At 39.1% G+C, this 20,909-nt stretch overlaps 1 protein-coding gene across 4 annotated transcripts in view; it reads left to right on the top strand.

Annotated features, from left to right (window-relative positions):
* The window catches only part of NYAP2 (neuronal tyrosine-phosphorylated phosphoinositide-3-kinase adaptor 2), a 142,223-nt gene that overhangs the window by 94,669 nt on the left and 26,645 nt on the right, over positions 1-20,909 (top strand). For all 4 annotated transcript variants that reach the window (XM_075099202.1, XM_075099204.1, XM_075099201.1 and 1 more), the window contains exons 4-5: positions 9,647-9,859; positions 18,571-18,674. In XM_075099202.1, the coding sequence (XP_074955303.1) occupies positions 9,647-9,859; positions 18,571-18,674 (317 nt within the window). The remainder of the gene's footprint in view (positions 1-9,646; positions 9,860-18,570; positions 18,675-20,909) is intronic.

The following is a 20,909-nucleotide window of genomic DNA, read 5'->3' as shown; positions in this document are numbered from 1 at the left end:
TGGTATCTCTTAAAATGCCTTTACCTGTGTAACAAAGACTAATAATTTCTTGGGCTAAGTGGTTTATATATCCGTTTTTAAAAATACTTCTTCTGGCTTGTCTGATTTGATTCCTGGCAGACTGAACTAATTTCTTAAACCCCATGATTAAAGGCCCAATCCAAAGTTCCTTGAAGTATGACATAAAATATACTTTAGGTGAACCATTATAAATTATGGCAAGTGGGGTCCTCTCCTTGTCTTAGGCTGCTGTCCCTTGCAAAACCACTCTGCAAACCAAGGCACTTAGGTATCCATAATGTAGCAGTGGATAATACAAAGACTAAGAAAAACTAGAGGATGACTGCATGATATGCTACATATTTTTGTCAGTGTATTATCTAATCTAGCCACAATATTCTGATAAAAAGTTTTAGATTCTTAACTGAGAAAAGGTAGATATGCTTCTCCTTAAGTTTTCTCTGGACCTTCCAGGAGTCCATCAGCAGTAACAAGAGAAATCAAAGAGTTAGAAATAGCTTTACTTGGGTTATACATGTAACATTTATTCAAATATTGAACCATGAAACTGTAGGAATGTACAAACATGCTAGGTATAGATAGGGTGAGAATTACAGGAACATTGAGAAAATAATTGTCAGGATAATAATGCATATTAAAAAATTAGGTTCATTTACATTTGATTTTATGTGAAGGTTCAGGTTACTTTTACTCCTCTGAGCAGAATTATCCATCCCTAATAATTATTTTTTTGTTAAAACAGTAACATGCAATTATCACTTTATCTGGCATTTAAGAATGAGTAAGGAGAACTATTGTTCTTGTAACTACTCTTCTGAAAAAGAGAAGCTGCGTGTTTAATTTTGCTGGAGATAGAAACGGCTTTATTTCTGTGTGTAACTTAAATTCGTAACTCATACCTTCTCAGGCAATGTTTGCATAATTTATATTTAATTTATGTGTGCTATAACACAAGAAGAGACACTTGTGCCAGCCACACTATATGCCCTGTACACTTGTGATAGCAATAATAAAAATGTCTTACAAGCCTAGGCATCAGCCAGAGCTGTATAAGGCCATCTGCAATTTTACTTATTTGCTCAGGATCTGGAGTCTGTGTTGCCATGGCTTAACAGTTGCTTAGCTAGCAAGAGTAAAACCAGTTCACAAAATGAAACCTCTAATTAGAAAGTAGTGAGGGCCTAAAATGATTGATTCTGTTAAAAGGCATAGAAAGACAGAATGACATATGGGTTTCATTCTGTAATCCAGAGAAACCTTGAGCATTAACTTGCAGAGCAAATAGTGCCTGGGACCCTGACCCAGCTAGACTTGGCACAGCAGTTGCATAGAAAAACCCGAGCATTTGTGCCTGGCTTTGTAAAACTGAGAGCAAAATTCAGGTAGGACCAGAGTTCAGACAACGTCAGGTTTCCCTCTTACTGGTAACATATTGTGGTAGAAGGAGAGCTGTACAAATGTGACACTTGTTCTAATAATGAAAGGCAAATTTTCTCACTCATTAATGGAGCCAATAAAGAGAAAAGCGTTAATAAAAATGGTTTTCATAAAGGTAGTTAAAATGCAGACAAAATAGCCAGGAAAGAATTTATTTTCACTCCAACTTTCTAATCGATCTTTTTTGTGTGAAGATGTGAGAGTGAGGGTTTCTGTCCCCAGTTTTCACAACCAACATCCATTACTATCTCTGCATTTTTCTGACTAATAACTGATTCTCATTTACTACTGTATCTGAATGAAGGCATACACTTTAGAAGAAATGAAAGTGGTCAAACAATGGAAAAACCCTGCATTCAAACTGCTGATATAGTTCAAAGGTTGTTTTTCAGCAGAAAACTTGATCAAAAGAATGTTGACAAGTTTAATATAGTCAGCACTTCTATGAAAGATTGATATTTTTGAAGTGAAGCTTTGAAACTTAAGGTCATGAACTTTCTACAAAAACATTTTTCTTGAAGTGTCTGTGTATTTTAGCTTTCTTGGCTCACTCTTGCCTTCTGATTTCTTGCCAGACTGTGCTAGGACATGTGCAGTGCCCATCAAACCAATGTTTCCTCATCCAAACATGAATGTTGTATATTTAAGAACCTGAATAATAGAATGAGTGTGCAGCGAAATGAACAGGGTTGGGAAGTAAAGCAATTATGTAAGAGTAGGCAACATCGTCACTTCAAATCAAAAGCTAGTAACAGTTGGGCAACCTTTTACAGTCACTGATTTCCAGTTTAACTGAAGGTTTCATTTAACAGTGTTTTCTTTGATCAGTGTTGAGTTTACGGTGGGGATGGCAGTGTATGCTCGTGTTGCATATGTGTGTTGCTAAGTAGTCCAAGGCTAGTGCCACTGATACCAACAGAGGAAGGTGGGGGAGAGAAGAAAGTTTCACAAGATGCCACTTTCAGACTTTTCAAAGTAGTCATCTTCTTTCTTCTCCTACTTAAATCCTATTTGTTCCAAACAGACATAGACCATGCATGTCTATGGGTATGAAATTTTTGTGCACACATTTAGCTGTCGGACTGAGAGGTCAGCCTGGATTATCAGCAGGAGATCTGGGTGAACAAACTATGTAAAAACAATGTTTGCAGCTCACCAGTATCAACTATGTTATACATCCATATGAATCAGTGTAGCTGGCTAGCCCCAAATAGCAACTGCTGAAGGGAAGAAGCTTGCTCTGTTGCAGTCAATGGCAGAATTCCCTTTGACTTGCTGTACTTAGTTTTTTGCCCAAGAAGGCACTGGGGAACATGGAGGTTTCTTTTGAGGTTCTCCTAAGTGGAAGTCACCAATTCCCAACACCATCAGCTCTGAAAAGAAAATAAAAGAAAAATATGCAGTGACTATCAGAGAATAAAGTGTTCTGCTTAATTATGTAATTGTGGCTGGTCTGAGTTAAATAGCAAACCTATTACTAGAGTGTCAAAAGAACATCCTTTCCAAGAGTGCTGTTTGATTTAATGGTGAAAGTCCCAGGACACTGCTTTTTGTTTCCTTTGGTAATACAACTCTACCATGCCTATCTTCCAGGTGTGGCCTTTTCAATCAAAGGATCAGGCTGGAAGTGATCTGCAGCAGAATAGGCACACTTGAAAGATCAAGTGCAGTATTGGAGAAATCATTAAGAAATAATGATGGCCCTGTTGGAAGCAGGATATATTATATTGCCATCACTTCTATAATATATGCCAAAATATAATAATCTTGGATCAAATGGTTCTTCTTACATAAGACTAAAACCAGGTTTTCCTGTATTTCAATCAATCATCAGTATACAAGAGGATTTTTCCTCTTACTCTAAGAGATCAATGTCTTACCATGTGGAATTTTTAAAACTTCATCTTTTAAATGACTGATAATGCCAGCTGAAGTTTATTGAAACTTAAAGAATTTTCTCTTTTCTTTTCTTTTCTTTTCTTTTCTTTTCTTTTCTTTTCTTTTCTTTTCTTTTCTTTTCTTTTCTTCTTTTTTTCTTTTCTTTTCTTTTTTCTTTTCTTTTCTTTTCTTTTCCCAGATTATAACACTTATAAGTTTTAGTGAATATTTTCATTCTAAAACTTTGGATGATCTTTTGGTATAAATCTATCCCCTCTTCTATTAGTCTTCAGTTAATTGCAGTGTGGGTTTTTTCTTTTCCTATCTTGTTTTCCTAGCCAGGATTGCCCACTTAGCAGCTTCAAGATAGCCACAGAAAATCAACCAAATGCATTTCTTCAGCATTCCCTCTTTCCCCTCCCTTTGCTGCCTGTAGCAGGCAGAGCTGGTCTTTGCAGGTCTGTAGCAGGCAGATGTGATCTCCACTGGATTTCACCATATAAAACAAAACAAACCCTACACTGCTCACACAAACATGTGCTCAGTGAACACTGAGAAGTGTTCCAGTGATGTCTCGTCAAATGTAAGATGGTTTGTGAGACTCTTCCAGGCTTCCTATTGATTTTGCATGGAACTAGGTCAGAGCTGCTTTTAACTGAACAAGCTGGCTGCTGCAACTCTCACTTAACTGTAAAAAGAGGGGTATTAAAAATTGATATGCAAAGCAAACTTCTGCTTAATTAGCTAGCATATGAAGTCAGAATAGACAAACCACCATAGTTAATAAAGATGAGGAAATGGCTTTCACTGACAGCATAATGTACTCCTATTTTGGGGGGAAAATGGCTTAAGCGCTGAGCATTATCCCTGTTTCTTGCATGTGGTATTAATAGCCTATTAGTTTTCTTTGGGAGAAGCTAGGATAAATTTACAGCTGTGCAAATCAGACAAATCACCACACATCCAGAAAGTCTTTAAAACATAGCTCTTATTTTAAATGTGTAATAAAGGCAAATACAAATCCCTGGTGTGCAGAAAGAAGGAACTGTGGGATTCCCTCAAGGGCTTACTATTGCTCTACATTCAATGTCTGTGGAAGTGGTCAGTCTGCAGTAGATGGCAGTGCTACATGGGCACTGGTGGAGCTGTGCCTGGCCTTTCCTCTGGTCAGGACCCTGGGTTAGACATGGCTCGCTGAGCAGGGCTGCTGCCAAATCAACCGCTCTGCCCCAGGTACAAAGGTAGGGGTGGAAGCCTGTGACATGTCTCTGGTAGCTCCGATCATCACACATGTGCCGTCTGCAGTCTAACCCTGTGACTCCACCCCCCTTATGGCCAGGTGTGCACTTGGAGATGCTTTCCACCCTTGTTCCTTCAGCCAGGTCTGTGCCTACCTTGCAGCCCTATGAGGTGAGGTCCAGTGTGTCAGGGTTGGAGGAGATTGGGAGTTCTGATTAAATCTAAACCCCATCCCAAGTGACTTTGCTTTACACTTGTATGCATATGCTGAATTTTAAACCCTGCAAGTAGTACCATTAACTTCCCAAGGTATGCAAGTTCTGCCTAGAGTGATGTATTATTTATTTAGGTTTATAAAAAACGCACAGAAAAAAGAGTAAATGAATAATGCATGGACGATTAGCTTATACATTTCAGCTCGCAGCTGAGAGACATGGCAGAGAGCAACCCTTATTTTAGGTTCCTTAAGACAACTGCTTTTCTTTCTTCCCCCCCAAACCCCAAGCTGTAATAAAGGTTCTGCTGTTTATCACTTGGCATTGCACTAAGAAGCCACCAAGACCTGAAATTAATTTGTGCTTAAGAGCAGTGGCAGACCAGCCACAGAATACATATTCATTTGAATGATAGCTTTTCAGGTAAGATGTTTTCTGTAGCTGTATTTTTCAGTTCGCTTTGGTCCAAGTCACAGCTGACTAACACAATTTGTTTCTCACTTTCTTTAGCGTTTATGAATTTTCCAGTCCCATGGCTCACATGCCAGCCTTGCCTAGTGTGCAGCTGTTAGGGGACCTTTCACAGAGGGAAAACGGTACATGTCAATTATTTGTAAAATATGTTCTCCCTACAATGTTTTAGCCACCATCCCATCTTTTTCTTGAAATGGAAAAGCTTGAGGTTCAGGTGAATTAAATAAGAAAAATGCATACCTTTGAATATTGAAATACAATGACACCTGGAAGGGCTTGAAATGTTTGAATGCCTTTATGGCAGTTCAACCAACTGTATCCATAAATATTTAAAGCAGTGAATTATTTCCTGAAATTTACATTTTTATGTACTATTTTGGCTTACGAATTATTGAACAATAAAGATGCTTTCCATAATAATTTCAGCTTTCAAAATACAGCACTTGACTGTGAAAAGATTTGCCTGTGGCCATCATATGATTGAGTGAGCTCTCAGCATAACACTGAGCTTCAATATCTCCTAACTCCAAATTAAGGTTTTTAACAGCATGAGGTAACTTAAATCCCATCTGTGTTTCTGCACTTCTCAAATTAAAAATTAAAAAAAAGCTGTGCAGTGGCTACTTTCTACTTTCAGCAGAATATATATATAAAATAATATATTATATTCACTATACATATTTTTAATATATATTTTATATATATATGAGTGTTTAGAGTTCATGTTTTCAGTATGGGATCAATGCGGATAAAGTGACCATTTAAATCCTGCTGTAGCTTTTATAAAGGGTTACCCTGTTTAAAATATACTGGTTTGATTTTCCATCGATGATAAGGTCACCACCCCACAGGTAACCACAGCCGGCAGCTACACGTGTGTTCTGCTTTCTGCCAATGCCTCGTGCCTGACTGCAGGAGCAAAAATGCAGAGCAATGAACGTGCTTTTATGAGACACAATAATTTTTGCCACTGAGCTTGCTCCACAGAGCTGCATTTGCAGCAGGGAGTAGTTGGCAGTATAAAAACGTCCAAGTGACTGGGGCAGTCAACAAAAGGTTCCAGTGATGTGCCGTGACCTGGGAGGGGAGTGTTCTGCATTTCTGGAGCTGTCACAGGCACATTAGAACTGAGGTACTCTTTTAGTTGAGCAAGAACTAGCACAGTGATTTTTTTTTTAGTTGAATTTGAATATGATTCCCATTGACATTTATTAGGGAAGCTGAAATTATTCTAAAATCCTCCCCAAAATATTTGAGCAAAAGTGAGGCATTAAATTTTTTTCATTTTTTATGTATTCACAAGTGAGCAGCAAAGTAATATTACAGAAAACTATAAAACACTGACATGTTGTTTTTCTGACTGTGTATCAATGTTACTGATAGTGATCACCAAATTAGAATGATTCAGGGCCTGTGATGGGTTGTGTGACATTATAATCTGATTCAATCTGCTTTTCATTTTTAGGATACATTACTTTTCAGATAAACTAAGAACTGAAAATCCCCAAGAAAGGATAGTGGAATGCAAATTTACGAAGTCTAGACAGCCAGCTGAAAACTGGTTTTCTACACCTTATAAAGAAGTAGACTATAAGCCAAATCTTTATTTAGTCTGAATATTTCCATAGTTTCCAGCTGGTTTCAGAGAACTGCTGTGCTTTGAATCAGCTGATAATAAAACTAAGAATGCACAAATCATTTTTATCAGGCAGCAAGTACAAATGCTTCTCTGTTAAGTAAACCAAAGTGGATAAATCCCTAGCTCCACACTCAACCAGAGTGTTTCATTGCACCTAAGGGCTGACTGCATGAGCGTGTGAAACTTCAAGGGGTGGTGTTCAAGTAGTGTCAATGAGGCACACACAGAGAAGGTTTTCACTAAGGTAATCACAGCATTTCCAGTAGTAGCTGAATGACATAGTAAATGAAATCTATTGAATGATGCATTAAGTTGGTGGGGCACCTGCAGGGCCAGATTCTGACTCTTAAAAAGTGTTTTCTATTCTTCTGGCTTTCTCTTTGTTTTGTTGGAAGGAAGAGCTGCAAGCTAGACAGCATCCTGTATTGGTGGAAAAGAGGATTATGCACATTTCCAAAGAATTTTGAAACTTTGTTCGTATCTTTCCTTTTCCCAGATAAGCATTATCTTGAAGAAGTGAATGTTATTAGTGTAAAGAAAAAAAATCAGATATGATTGCATATATATCTTATGTGAAAAAGTACATTATTTTTGATAGATCAATTCTCAGAAAAAAATACAAGAGCATTTTTGTTGATAACCGAAACTGTTCAAATCTAGTCATAATTTGGGCTCTACGTCTCTTTGCATGGCTCTTTGTATTAGCAAGTCTCTCTACACAGTCACAGACAGGGCTGTGTTACAGACATTTCATAGCAAAGGTCCCTGAAAGGCAGATGTCGTGTTATATTCATACAGACTGTTATTCAGTCTCGTACCCTGCTGGGGTTACCAACTACGAAAAACAAACAGTTTGGATTTTCATTACAGTGTCTTTTTGCATACTTTTAAGTAGGTAAGTGACCTAAAAGTTCAAGAAAGAGGTTTAATTTTTGAAGGTCTTTGCCACATAAAATGCCACCAAATCCTATTTATGAGACTTGCTAAGCTGGGGTCGTCTTATCTTTTTCTCATGGAGTGTTGCTACTGTGAGTAACTAAATAAAAAATCTCGAGGGTTGTGGTATGATACCCTTAACATTAATTTTTACAATTAACTGATAGTAATTCATGAAATACACTAATGAGTACAAATTGCACTGCATATCCAGTTAGAAATTTTTACATGTATCCTATATGACGTTTAATTGAGGAAACTTCAGGCTGACTGTGTTGTTGCCGATGAAGTTCATCTGCAGACTGGAATGTCAAAAAACTCAAAACAACATGAGATTTTGTTACTGTTGTGCATAGGTGGGGCCTCTAACGTACCACACAGATATCTAATATTTCAACTTCCAGTTTGCTGTAGCAAGGGTAAAGAGTCTGTGGGTTTTTGAGCCACAGACAAATTAAAGTGGTTTGAATGTGGTTCTTTTTCTGGGACTGTATCATCTGAGTGTCAATTCCTGTTGTATAGTCCCACTTCCTGGCCATGGGGATAATTGGGAGAGGAAGTGGCTGCTGAGAAAAATTTTCCCATTGCACCTCTGGTAGTCCTCCACAGCCAGGCCACTGCTGTTCCCCATGGGTCCCCTGGGGAGCTGTTGTCATCTCCTGCCTGCAGATGGCTCCTGACATTTTCCCTTTGCTTGGCTGTCCCAAATATTGTAATGCCCCTTGTAGCCACAAATCGATTTTGAGATAGGGCTCAAGGGAAGATTGTCCATCTCTATCAAATATGTATTCCAGGACTGTAGATACATACAGAAATTAAGGTTCATTAGGGGTTTGATGTATAAATGTGAGTGACTAGAACTGAGAGTGTCATATAAGGATGTCTTTGGACTTAAATATGAGATATAAAATTTCAAACTCGGGATTTTTTTTTTTTTCCTAAAAGGAAGCAAACAGTTCAGCAAGCTTTGAATAACTGATTAGCACAGTAATTAGCTGTTACAACTAAAAGCAATCTAATATTCCTTCTGTATCTAGTTTTTCATGTGAATTTTTCACAACTACAGATGGAAAAGATCAGGAATGAATTGTTTCTCCATTCATTGCTCAACCTGCAAGAAAAGAAATGAGAGCCTCAAGAAAGGAACAGAAAATCACCAGCCATGAAGAAAGCAGACATCACTGCTTCACTTGAAAAATCATTCCATTGTTTTTTGAATTTCTTCTTTTTATATTGACTCATGGTGTTGCAAGCGGAAAGTAATTTTCTGACTCCAAGGATTTTCCGACCAAGTGAAATTTTGTTCCCTAGGTTATGGTGCTGGGCACACACGAAATATTAACACTGGACAGTTTTGTGGATTTTGTGCTTTTTACTGGAGCTTATGAGGAGTACAGATATGTTGCTTTCACAGTATTGCCTTAGGGGAGAGCTTCCTTAGAAAGTGCCTGAAGAAGAACTTGTTCCCAATGAAATGACAGCTGAAAAGAATTCAAGTATTTCCATAAAGTGTTAATAAAAGCATAATTTTGTAGGATACCATTTTCAAAAATATTTTCCTGGCATACAAAAGTTGTAACAGAAAAGTTATATTTTGTCTATCTGATGCATTGTGTATGGTTTTAATAATTTCAAAATGTATTGAAACCTACACAAACTATAGATTTTAGGCTAGATGGTAAAATTGGGATATAAATTGCCCTTAAAAGAATTTTTATTGGTATATATGGAATATTGTGCAAAAGATTAATATTTGATGTGGGTAATTAGCAGACAGTAATAAAATGTGCACTTGTGTATTTTGTAGAACCACTAGATGAGCTGAAGATCAGAAGTCACAGCACTGAACCACTACCAAAGCTGGAAAACAAAGAGAGGGGAGGCCATCATGGGACAGCTTCCTCCAGGGAGCCAGGGAAAGCTCAGGAATGGGATGGAACGCCAGGCCCACCTGTGGTGTCCAGCAGGCTGGGGAGATCCTCTGTCAGTCCAACCATGTTGGCTGGAAGCAACAGCTCAGGTATGTCAAGTAGCAGAACAGGGAAGATCTCATGAATCTCCTTGTGAGCTGAAGAATCTCTAAAGATACACAGATGTAGGTAAGCATCTGGATTCTTTAGGCTTCCAAATATCTTCTAGAATCTGCCCTACCCATTGACTGCTGCACTAATAAGCTTTGTGCTGCTTGCTTTTGCTCTGCACTGGCCCAGGATTGGGATGGTGGCAGGTAATACAAGCATGTAAACATGACATTCATCTATTTTAAAAGTAGTAAGGAATTTCATTTGACATAGAAAAGGGACACTATGGCAAAGACACCTCCAGGATGGCACCTCAGAGAGAAGTTAATAAATTCCTGTACCACATACAGCAACAAAAACACACTGGGCAGAAACAAGGCTGTCTTACTGATATACACAGGGAGTGGACACAGGCAGCCTTTGATTTATGCTTGTACATAAATTTCTAGAAAAGTGACTGTGGATGTCAGAAGTCTCAACTTCATACCTATATATTTGATTAGTCAAATTTTATATATATAAAATAGTGAATTGCCATAAAGCACGAAAAATAATGCAGCTTTGTTTATAAATTGACTAGACAAACAGAACTGATACATGAATAGACAGCTATAAACAGATATGTATAGCTCTGGCATAAGCACTGCATTGTTACTTTTTGAGATCTGTCAGTTCTGTTAAAAGAGTAATTTCATTGTTTATTGGCTGGATTGTGAAAAATACTCTTTTTAAAAACAGTTAGCATACGTAGTACTGAAGCCTCATGGTCAATGTTCAGTAAGCAGAAGAAAATGAATGAGCTACTCAAACAAGAAATTATTCCTGCATGAGAGATCTGCTGGGCAGTCAGTGGCAAAGATGCGTCTTTACAGTGCCAAGCTAGCTTAGATGCTCAGCCCTCACCCATGGCATCACTTTCCTCTGTGATAATGGGACTCATGTTTTCCCTGCATTGCTGGAAATGACACCTGAAACTCGATATATAACTTGAACAGGCTTTTCTGATGTGACATGTCATTTGCAGCAATTGTGTAGTCCAGCATTTCTTATTACAGACCCACCAAATTGTCCTTCCTGGGGCACCAAAGGTGAATTTTCTGCAAATCTCATGACTCTAGTACAGGTTATTTGGGTGTTACTGTCTTTTGCTTACTTGTCTGTTCTCACAAAGCATCCTGGTAGGCAGGAATTTTCCAGATTAGCTCATAGCTTTGTTAAAAATTCTGTTCCCATTGTATTAGAGCATCACCTGTGCTAATGCAGTTAAAAGGGTGGGTTTAAAGGTATCAGGACATCTGATAATTAGAACAAAGATGTGGACCAACCTTTTCATTTCTGTGAGATGACAGTACAAAGCAGAATGGAAGAGAAATTAAAATTAAAGAGTAAGTTCTTAGCAAAATATAGCATTTCTGTCCAACCTTCCTGCATCAGTTTTATTTTAAAGAGTTGGTTGATCTCCAAAAGCAGACAAAACATGCTGGCCTCAGTCTACATTTGGCATCAGCAAACTGTAATAGTTGTTGAATCATGCCTTGATTTAGTTAACTGTGACTTTGTCTTACATAGCTAGGACTGTCAAAGAAAAATTATGGAAATATTTTATTGGCTGAATTTTGACTCCTTTTTGTGATTAAAATCTGAGAGCTGATTATGATTTTTCTTTCCCCACAGTTTTTATGACATTTCATTTGATGAATATTGCCTCTCATCTGCCATGAATATTTTTTTTCCCCTGTGTCTCTAGCTGTTGCCTGAGCAACATGTTTTACCTTTAGTCGGTGGGGCATTGCATTCAAACTGCTGTACACAGTTCTCCTCAATGAACTCGTACATTATCTGTAGCAGTTCATTCTTCAAAATTAAATTAGAACTGTAACAGAATGCAAGAAGAGAGATTTAATACATCTGTATGGATACAAATGCTTTCTGGAGTCAAGGAGATAAAGTAATTCTGTGCTAGGAATTTACAACTTAGATTTAACACAGGACCAAATAAAATCAGGGCAGACCCCAGTAGATTTGTCGTTGCTGTTGCTCTCTTTCCAACATCATAGATAAGAGAGAAAAAAGGCTATTTTTTTGTGCAGACAGGTCCAAGAAACACCACAGTTTGCTGCCCACCTTCTAGTTCACACTGGTACAGGCATTTAGTAGGGCAGTGTTGGAATAATTTAAAGAAAATGGGGTTGAATTGCTGTGCTGTAAAATGGAAAGGATGTGAAAGGACTTCTCATGTGTGCTGAACAGGCAACTCTGCTGAGGCACAGATTAACTAGGAACAGGAGTGGTCTGAGTGAATACCTGAGCGAGAGTACTGATTTTTTATCCGCTTACCACATCTCTGCACCTGCTAGTAAGATCAGAGGAGGAATGAGCCATCTCCAAACAGATTCTTGAGCTTTTTGGTCATTTTGTTGAAATGAGCCTGGCCTGTCAGGTGAACATGAGTAACACTGTCTCTAATGCCTGATTGTTCTCTCATCTGTCACATAATTTGTCAAGGCCATTTTCAGTTTCTTGGCATCATATTGTTTTTTATGGAAAGCAGTGTAAGTGGTTTGGGGGCATGCTGGCATTTAGGAAAGTCAGTGCAATTGCAGTGAACAGCCAAACGAGATCTGTGAAACAGAAGGCTGTGATAACTTCACTCCAGGAGCTCTGAAGAGTATTTTCTGGAATGTTGCCGCTTATTTCCTAACTGCAACTATGAAGCATTTTGCATTGCCACCTGCTGCTAGAGACAGGCACTGCGCTGCCTTTTAAATCTCAGATACTGTGTTGTTGTGTCCTGGCTTTGAATCAGGATGTGCTCGTCACTCCGCCAGGCTGTCACTCAGTCAGCCAGTATTCCAGCTGAAAACATTGTAGATAATCAGGAAGGGAGTAAATGCCCACTCTTCATTGGAATTACTGGCTAGCGTTGTGGATTTGCAAAAGTAATGAATAATTAAGTTCAAGCTCTTTGGGAATGGAGCAATGCCTGCAAAGTCCAAGGTGCAAGACACATTCATTGGTGCAAGAAGGGAGCAGAGATGAAGTAGCAATTCATGGTAACTAGGGCTGCTTCACTCAAAAACCACTGAGTACTCCCGCCAACCCCCTAAATTTTCTCCTTACAGGCAGTATCAGCGTATTACTTTGCTACTAAATCCTCAAGGATTCTCCAAGTGACGGCAACTTAATTCTGGAGGTATATGTGACCAGGCAGCCTGCCCAACAAGGTCTAGCCCAGGATGCGATACTTCCAGACCTTACACTGCTCATCCATGTTGTCCTCAACAAGGTCTGCCCTAGCAGCGCTTGTCACCTAAAGTAAAAGGAGTAGTACAGGGAGCTGTACGCTAAGGTCATCAAGCCAGCGCACCGTGACCCAGGTGTGTGATCTTCAGGGTGCAGGATCACACAGTCACAGAGCCTGACTGTAGAGGTCACTCTAGAGACTAGAAGAGAAGTGTTCTCTGCAGCAGTGGCATTAAAGCTGTTTGGAACAACGGACAACTGACCTTTTGATCCAGAGCCCCAAAATTGACAGTAGTCCATGCCAGAAGCTTCAGAGAAAAGTAGCAAAGAATTTTAAGGAAAAACCACTGCCAGTAGGACACGATTATTCCTTACCTCATTGCCTCAGTCATTGACATAGATATGAGACATGACAGTTCAGAACAAATGTTAATTTAAAACATACCCCATCTAATACAGCCATTTTTTTTCTCACTTCCTGACTTGGTTTTGAGACCTGCTAAGTTTTTGACCTATGGATATCTAGTAACACCGGGTTCTGCAGATGAAGTGCTCCCTTTGTGAAAACAGTCCAGTTTGACATGATGCTGTGCTATTTCAGCACAAAGTGGCTTCTGCAGGTGAAGTCCAAAATACTTCTGTTTAAGTTACAGAATACTACAGAGTTTATTCCACCTAAAGGATTCATAATTTCAAGTTATGTTTCAGCCTACTCATCTCTTTTTAGGAGACCGACATGGCCAGGCCAGTATGGTAATAGGTGTGATGCATTTTTTCAGTGTGCATGTTTTCCTTTTCTTCTTTTTCTTCTTTTTCTTCTTTTTCTTCTTTTTTCTTCTCTTTTGCATGTGATTACTCTCAGCCTGTCACATCGCCTTGTTTAATTCAAAACGTGCTTCTTGGCAGCTGTAGCAAATAAGCAATATTTCTCTTTTCATGTGCAAAGAAGAGACTGTGACAGGATAAGAAGCTTCTCCAATGTAAGTGACAGCCAGAGTATTTTTTTGAATTAAGATTAGGATAGGCAGAATGAAGGCTTGGATGAATAAAAGAACTCTTCCTGTTAAGGTACAAAAATAAAAATCATGCAGAACTGTTGTATTTCTGGGGAATATAGAAAACCGTAGCACATTGGTATAAAACTGATCAAAAATATTTCCATAAAACCTTGACACATTTCAGCACTCAGCTTTATTGAGGAAAATCCAATACCCCCTGCCCCAAATGCTACCAGCCAAGCCTCTGCATCTTTAGTTACAATGACAGCACTTGCACTTTTGGAAAACAGGTCATTTATGAGAGTGCTTAAATACATAATTATGTACACAATTTTAAGGCAATTCTATTTGTGATTGGAAAGCCTGTATTTCTGCATTAGATAGTCTCTCCTAAAGTTCTCATCCTGTCCTTTGGGGCTTCCACTTGCTGATGCCTATGTTTAATCCTACTGGCATTGCAAGGACTCAGCTTAAACCTGAGTCTAGTAGCACTGGTCCCATTGCAGCTGACTATGTGTGTGGGTTTACTTCACACTGAGGTGGCTGTGATCCCAGCCTCTTGCATTGTTGAGAATGTTGTGGCTGCTGTGGGTGACAAAACGGGGGACTGGGGGGGGTCAGCATTACACTGCATCTGCACCTGGCTCCCGGAGGTGGTTCAGGCACTTAGTGAGCAGTGTGTTTTTCACAACATAGCAGTGTGAGGGATGCATCATTTGAAGCTGTGTAAAATACCACCACCAAAGTTTCATCGGTTAAATATAGCAACTGAATCTTATGAGCATTTTTGTGCATAACATAACTAAATATGTTATGCAGCTCTCTAGCTAGCCTGAACAATCTGCTGAATTCAAACCTCATGCTGCCCATTGATTGCAATGGGCATCACTAATGGCCATGCAAGTGCACTGCATCCCCTGGCCCCAGTCCAGTAAAGCACTTAGACATATGCCTATGAGTTCCCTATCTTGGCAGTAGGTTGTTAGTCCATTTCAGCATTTGAGTGGCTTACAGCAGTGTCAAAAGACCCCTAACTGCGGATGCAGAGAGGGTCCTGAGTTTGGAGTGGAGTCTCTGGAACCCTCTTTCAGGCAGGTTTGATTTAGAACCAGAGGATACACCTGCATAGTGAAGTGAAGCACAATGCAGAGATGGGATGCCATGCTAACTTTATCAGTATGGAGCTAGATGTATTTTAACTTGTGTTATAACAGACCCTGAGCAAACGGGTCCTCCTCAGAGGACAAGTATCTACAGAGCCTTCTTTATGTGCTTATCAGGCTGGCTGATAAAACTCTGCTCCACACCATGCATTACTGTCTCAAAGGGGACTTCTCAGGAAGTCGCAAGGATACTCATTTCAGATGTTAGTACTGAACTGTCTCAATATCATCCACATGAGATAAATATGAATTAAACACTAGAAACCATCCCGAGATTTGTTGGCAGAAGTTGTTCTTCCTTCAAGATTCTAAGCAGTAAATAGGAAAACCCATTTTCATTCCAGAACCAGAATTGGTATCAATATGCAGGCCTTGTAGAGAAGCTGAAATGACCATTTAAACATAAAACCCAAGAGGTAAAGACTGACGGTGGACATAATTATGCAAGACCTCTTACTACTTTTTAGATAGTCCAAAGCAGAAATTATTATCTGAATTGGTTGTTATTATTTTGAAGTGATCCAAATCCAGTTAGCCTCAGTACAGTGAATAAGCTGTCCATAGCTGAAAAATAACATGCTGCAGAATACAGAGCAGTGAGCTGGGCATCATTTCTGCAACAGACCATTTATGGATATTTATTTCCCCACAGTAGTGTGCAGTGTGGAGATGTTACTCAGGGCACTAATTAAAGTAGAATAGAGTATTTATTTGGCCTAAAAATATTCCCAGTGAGAGCAATGGAATGGCTAATAAAAAAAAATATATCCCTTTCACTGCATAACCCAACTTCCTGAACTTAAAAAAATGCTAGATGAAGCTGTCTCTGAAACCTCTTTTGCTGAGGATCACCATGGAAATCGCAATAATTTCCTTAATACTGTGATATATATTCCAGGGAGATAAAGGAACTAATACTTCATCTGTGTGTGTGATAGGTTTTATTTCTTTGATGCCAGATGAAAGGAGTCTCTCTGGCAAGGAAATGGCAATGTCTTGTTGTTGCACATATATCCAAAGTGGAAATTATGACATTTCTCTCTGCTTTCCCAAAGAAACAAAAACAATTCAGAAGCAATGGCAGACAGTGTCTTGGAGTTTTTTACATGCTGGGTGTCTGATTCTGCTTGTCACAGCAAAAACAGAGTCTCTATTTAGCAGTAGGGGTAAACAACAAAAAACCCCAATTCTTGTCCTCTCTGAAACCCCAGCAAAATTCCAGGAGGGAACAGACATGAGATCCATTATTTTATCTATATTACTGAAAGAAACAGTCAGAAACCTGGCACACAGACAGTGTGAAATCAGAACAAAAACAAATCTAATCAAACCTTCAGAATGACTGCCCAAGTCCAAAAGAAGCAAAATAACAGATTATGTACAAAATGCAAGGTTATGGGGGAGACCAGTCTGCTCCTCTCTGCATGCTTATTGCTGTGGTGACTTGTGGTATGTTTACAGACTGACTAGGAATGAGTGAATTGAATAATGCATTTGTTGAACAGCATAAATATTTCTGCTGCTCAGCCAGCTGGATGTTAACCAACCTATTAATATTTAGTTGATGAATATTCACCCATACAGATGCTTTCGTTGGTCTAAGTGCTCGAGCTTAAGTGGATAGCTCTTCTCCATACCCTATTGAATTCTGAAAGATCCAAGGAAAATAAGCACTTACGGTGACAATGAAAAAGCATCAGTGAGATTGGAAGAACATATTTCAGCATGATGCTGGTAGGTGGTGTAATGTGCCAGCTGTCCTCAAGTTTCCAAGATGTGCCAAGTGACCTTAAGGACGTGCTAGTGATGGACATCTTGCTCCTTTCAAACATTGGCCCAACAAGGGTCTAGTGATGATACTAGAGATCCACGCAGGAAATAGAGATATTAGTATAAAGCAAACACAGGGAAAGCAGCAGTGTAAATGAGGCATGAGAAAATACATTTCAGAGAGACGCAAGCAAAAGATATGCAAGAAAACACATGTTTCAAAGGCAAAATTGCTAAACCAGGATTCATGAGGCATAGGTCCTTCCTGTCCTTGAAAACATGAGATTGAATAAGAGGAATTCTTTAAACCCATTGTAAGGAGGCATGGTATTATTATAATTATTTGTTATTCATGGTAAAGCAGTACTATCAATGCTAAAATTGAGAGTCTATTATTGTACAAAGCATGTCTGCTGAGTACAAACGTCCTTGGTCTCAGTGTTTGCCCACTAAATAGAAAAGACAGGTGCAGGGTTGGGAGGAAGGCTTATAAAACATGGGAATGAACACATACATCTGAGCCAAAAGTGATAGGTTGAAAAATGTTTCCTCAGCCATAAACAGAAAATATAGGGACAAATGTTTTTCTTGGGCAGAAACAGGCAGACCCTTTTCTCAGGAAAAGACAATTTCTTCTAGACCAGATGTGGGGAGTTGAACCCTGGGGTAGGATGCTGGTGTCAGCATGGCTCGGACACAAAAACTTTCATGCAGGACTCCTGAGCTGCATGGTCACCTTCATGTCGGTCTGTTAATAGCAGTAACCTGCACTGGAAATCAATGGGGAGCCTTCTGAGGAATGCCTCCATGTTGAACAGCAGAAGGAAAATGATATAACTGTAATTTCCATGCAGTTTTTCTCTGGAATTGAGCTTTCTTTCAAGGCAACCTCTACTTCTGTAGTCGCATTGATTCTGGGGAACTGACTTCAGAATTTGCCACTGTTGATGTTCTGATTTCTCTCCTTTCTTCCTACCTTCTGCCTCTCAATTCACTGCCATTAACATCAGATTTCCAATGATTTCTGGTGTCATTCCAAACCCTCAAGTGCAAGAGTATCCCCACCACTTTTATACATTCTGTCCTTCATTTTCTGGCATTTCTTGCTTTCCCTCAGCCCAAACAGTCTTTGGGCTACCATCTCCCTCAGCTCTGGGATGGAGAGATGAAATCAGAAGTTGCTGTAACTCCCTTAATCACTGCTGTATTTTATAAGGAGTAGAAAAGGAGTTTGGGGCGCGGGGCAACAAGTAGGTTTCCTTTATATGCTTCCTGTCTGTCTGCTGTTTTATGCTCTATACTTCAGCTTCAGAGATGCCAAAGGAGAGGAAGGAGGCCAGGACATGGGATGGGTTCTGTCTTCATACCCTTTCTGATCTCAACTTCTCTTTGTGGTCCAGCTAAATGCTCAAGACTTTAAAAACTAAGCCTGGAGCCTCTGTTTCAAGGGAGTCCTGGGTCCACCATGTTCCAGTTTACTGCCACAGTAACCCACCTCCTGTTCACTGGCATATTTTCTTCTCTCTTCCTTCACAGAGCCTAAAGCGAGTTGCAGATTAGGTCGGTCTGCGTCCACATCAGGTGTGCCTCCTCCATCCGTTACTCCGCTCAGGCAAGCCAGTGATCTTCAGCCGAGCCAGGTACCATCGTTAGCCAATCGTGAATGACTTCATGTGCTGCAACATGCCAAATGTTTCTCACCTCTGTGTCTGTTGTTTGTGACAGTAAATGATTTTTTTGGTTTTTGTTTTTATTTTCTGTGCGTGTGCGTGCATCTGTGTGTGCGCATCTCTCATTGGCAATGAAACTCCACTGGACGCAGCCAGTAGAATTTTCTTTGCTCTTAATTCTTTGTATCCTTTTCTGTCTTCGTTCTGTAATATAAATGTAGTAAAACTGTACTGTATGAATTGGCTGGGGTTTTTATTTTTTATGTTTTCTGTACTTTTTTACTGTCTTTAAAATTTATCAAGCTTTGATAAATTTAATCTGTTTTTATGTAAATTTCTTTCATATGTCTTGTCTAAAGCACTTGCACCAATGTTTGTCAATGACTTGTATATACCTGACTTCTGCCCAGTTGTACTTAAATATTTGTGCCAGTCTCACATTTGTTTTGAGCTTAATGCATGATTGTATTACACGGTGACTTATCACTGTCCTGAAAACTGATCTTACAGCAAGTTCTTTTGTTTAGTTAAGGCAGCTAGGCTCTCTTCAGCTATAGGCCATGCAATGCTTAACAGGACTATTAAATAGTCCACTGTAGTTATACTTACTGTATATTGTTAGGAACCAAAAACGAAATCAGAGGGGCAACATCTCCTTGTATCTTAAACAGGAATAATTTTTTTTCTCATCAAAACCAAAAATGCCGCATAGACCCTTGAGAAAGGAAGTGTTTGGGTTTGGCAAATTTCTCCAATAGCGGGAAAATGGAAAAGAAATAAAGACATGGGAAACCTATACTTACCTTTATTTTTTATGCTAATACTGACATTGTATCATTTTGCTGCGCAGACCTGTATTATTAGTTTGACAGAACTAACTGCTGAGAGTAGCAATTGATGGAAGAGGTTTCACTTAAACATAGTGGGAATTCCTTCTGTCAAGCTCAAAGCACTTCAGTATGGTATCACTTGTGTGTACATGTACGGGCCTACACATCACTGTGTATGTGTGTGATTATATATATGCACAAAGAGACACAAACATACATGTATATATGTGCACATACATATATGTATGCACACACACAAACACCCTTATTTAGACGGTGAATTTTCAATTGGCTTTCAGGGAATTAGTCCCCATAATCCTATTGAATTTCAACGGGATTTGAGTGGAAAACTCCCTGAGGACTGCTTTGCTATAATCACATACTTAAGTTTTTTGTAACTTGGTGGGTTGCTTCTAGAAGGTCTTGACTAAAGTAGAGACCAGAAGAATAAGGTTGATTTACTCAATCCAGACAGCCAACTACTTGTTAGGAAGGTTATAATTGGGTAGCCCAGTCCATACAGGTTTAAATTCCTGCAAAACTGATTCCTGCAAAACTGATGGTATTGTATTACTTCTGAGGCCTGCTGGACACAATGCCTAACAGAACCTTGTACTTTTCTAAAGCATATCTTATATAAGAAAATCAAATCCATAATGGAGATTCAGAATGACAGCCCATTTAAATACCATGTCAAGTGTTCCTTCATCTAAGGAAAAAAATTAGGGTAATTGTATTTCCAAAGGTTTTGAGTCTCCCAGTGTCCGTGTAGTATATGATGTTTGATTAAATGGGTCTTACAGCAGACAGGATGCTTTGCTGGATACTCAGTGGCAAAGGCACCTTGGGTGTTTTGAAGGGATTTTAGTCTCCCAGTTTATGTTAAGAACTAAACAATAAACCTTGAAAGCAGAAGCTGATGTGATAGAAGAGATAATGAGCCTCTTAGAAGCTGCAGCCAGGGTTCACTGAAACTGTGGAGGAAAAATCCACCTCACTTCATACAGAAGAAAGGAACAAGGATGATAAAAGGAATTTTCAAGTGACTGGAGAGGGTGATCTTGTTAATTGAATAATGTATGGTATGGACATGGCTTCATGAAAAACAAGAAAAACTAGTAAAAGCTTTCTCTCCCCATAAATCTTCTCTTCAAGCTGTCAATCTCTTAGTGTCCATCTATTCAGTTGTCATTTATTATGATGGAATAATTTTTTTTAAGGTGTGGATTTGACCCTGCTTCCAGCAGAATGACAAAAATCATATTATCTCCATGGCAGATACAAAGATTACTTTGATTGTGTTCTTTATACACCTGTTCTATCTTAATGTGCAAATAAGATATGACAAGTGAAATGAGTTTGGAAATGGCTGGGT

This window comes from Phalacrocorax aristotelis, chromosome 7 (assembly GCF_949628215.1).
Source record: "Phalacrocorax aristotelis chromosome 7, bGulAri2.1, whole genome shotgun sequence".
Classification (NCBI taxonomy): domain Eukaryota; kingdom Metazoa; phylum Chordata; class Aves; order Suliformes; family Phalacrocoracidae; genus Phalacrocorax; species Phalacrocorax aristotelis.
Note: the sequence above shows the minus strand (reverse complement) of the source record. Positions and strands in the feature narration are given on the sequence as shown.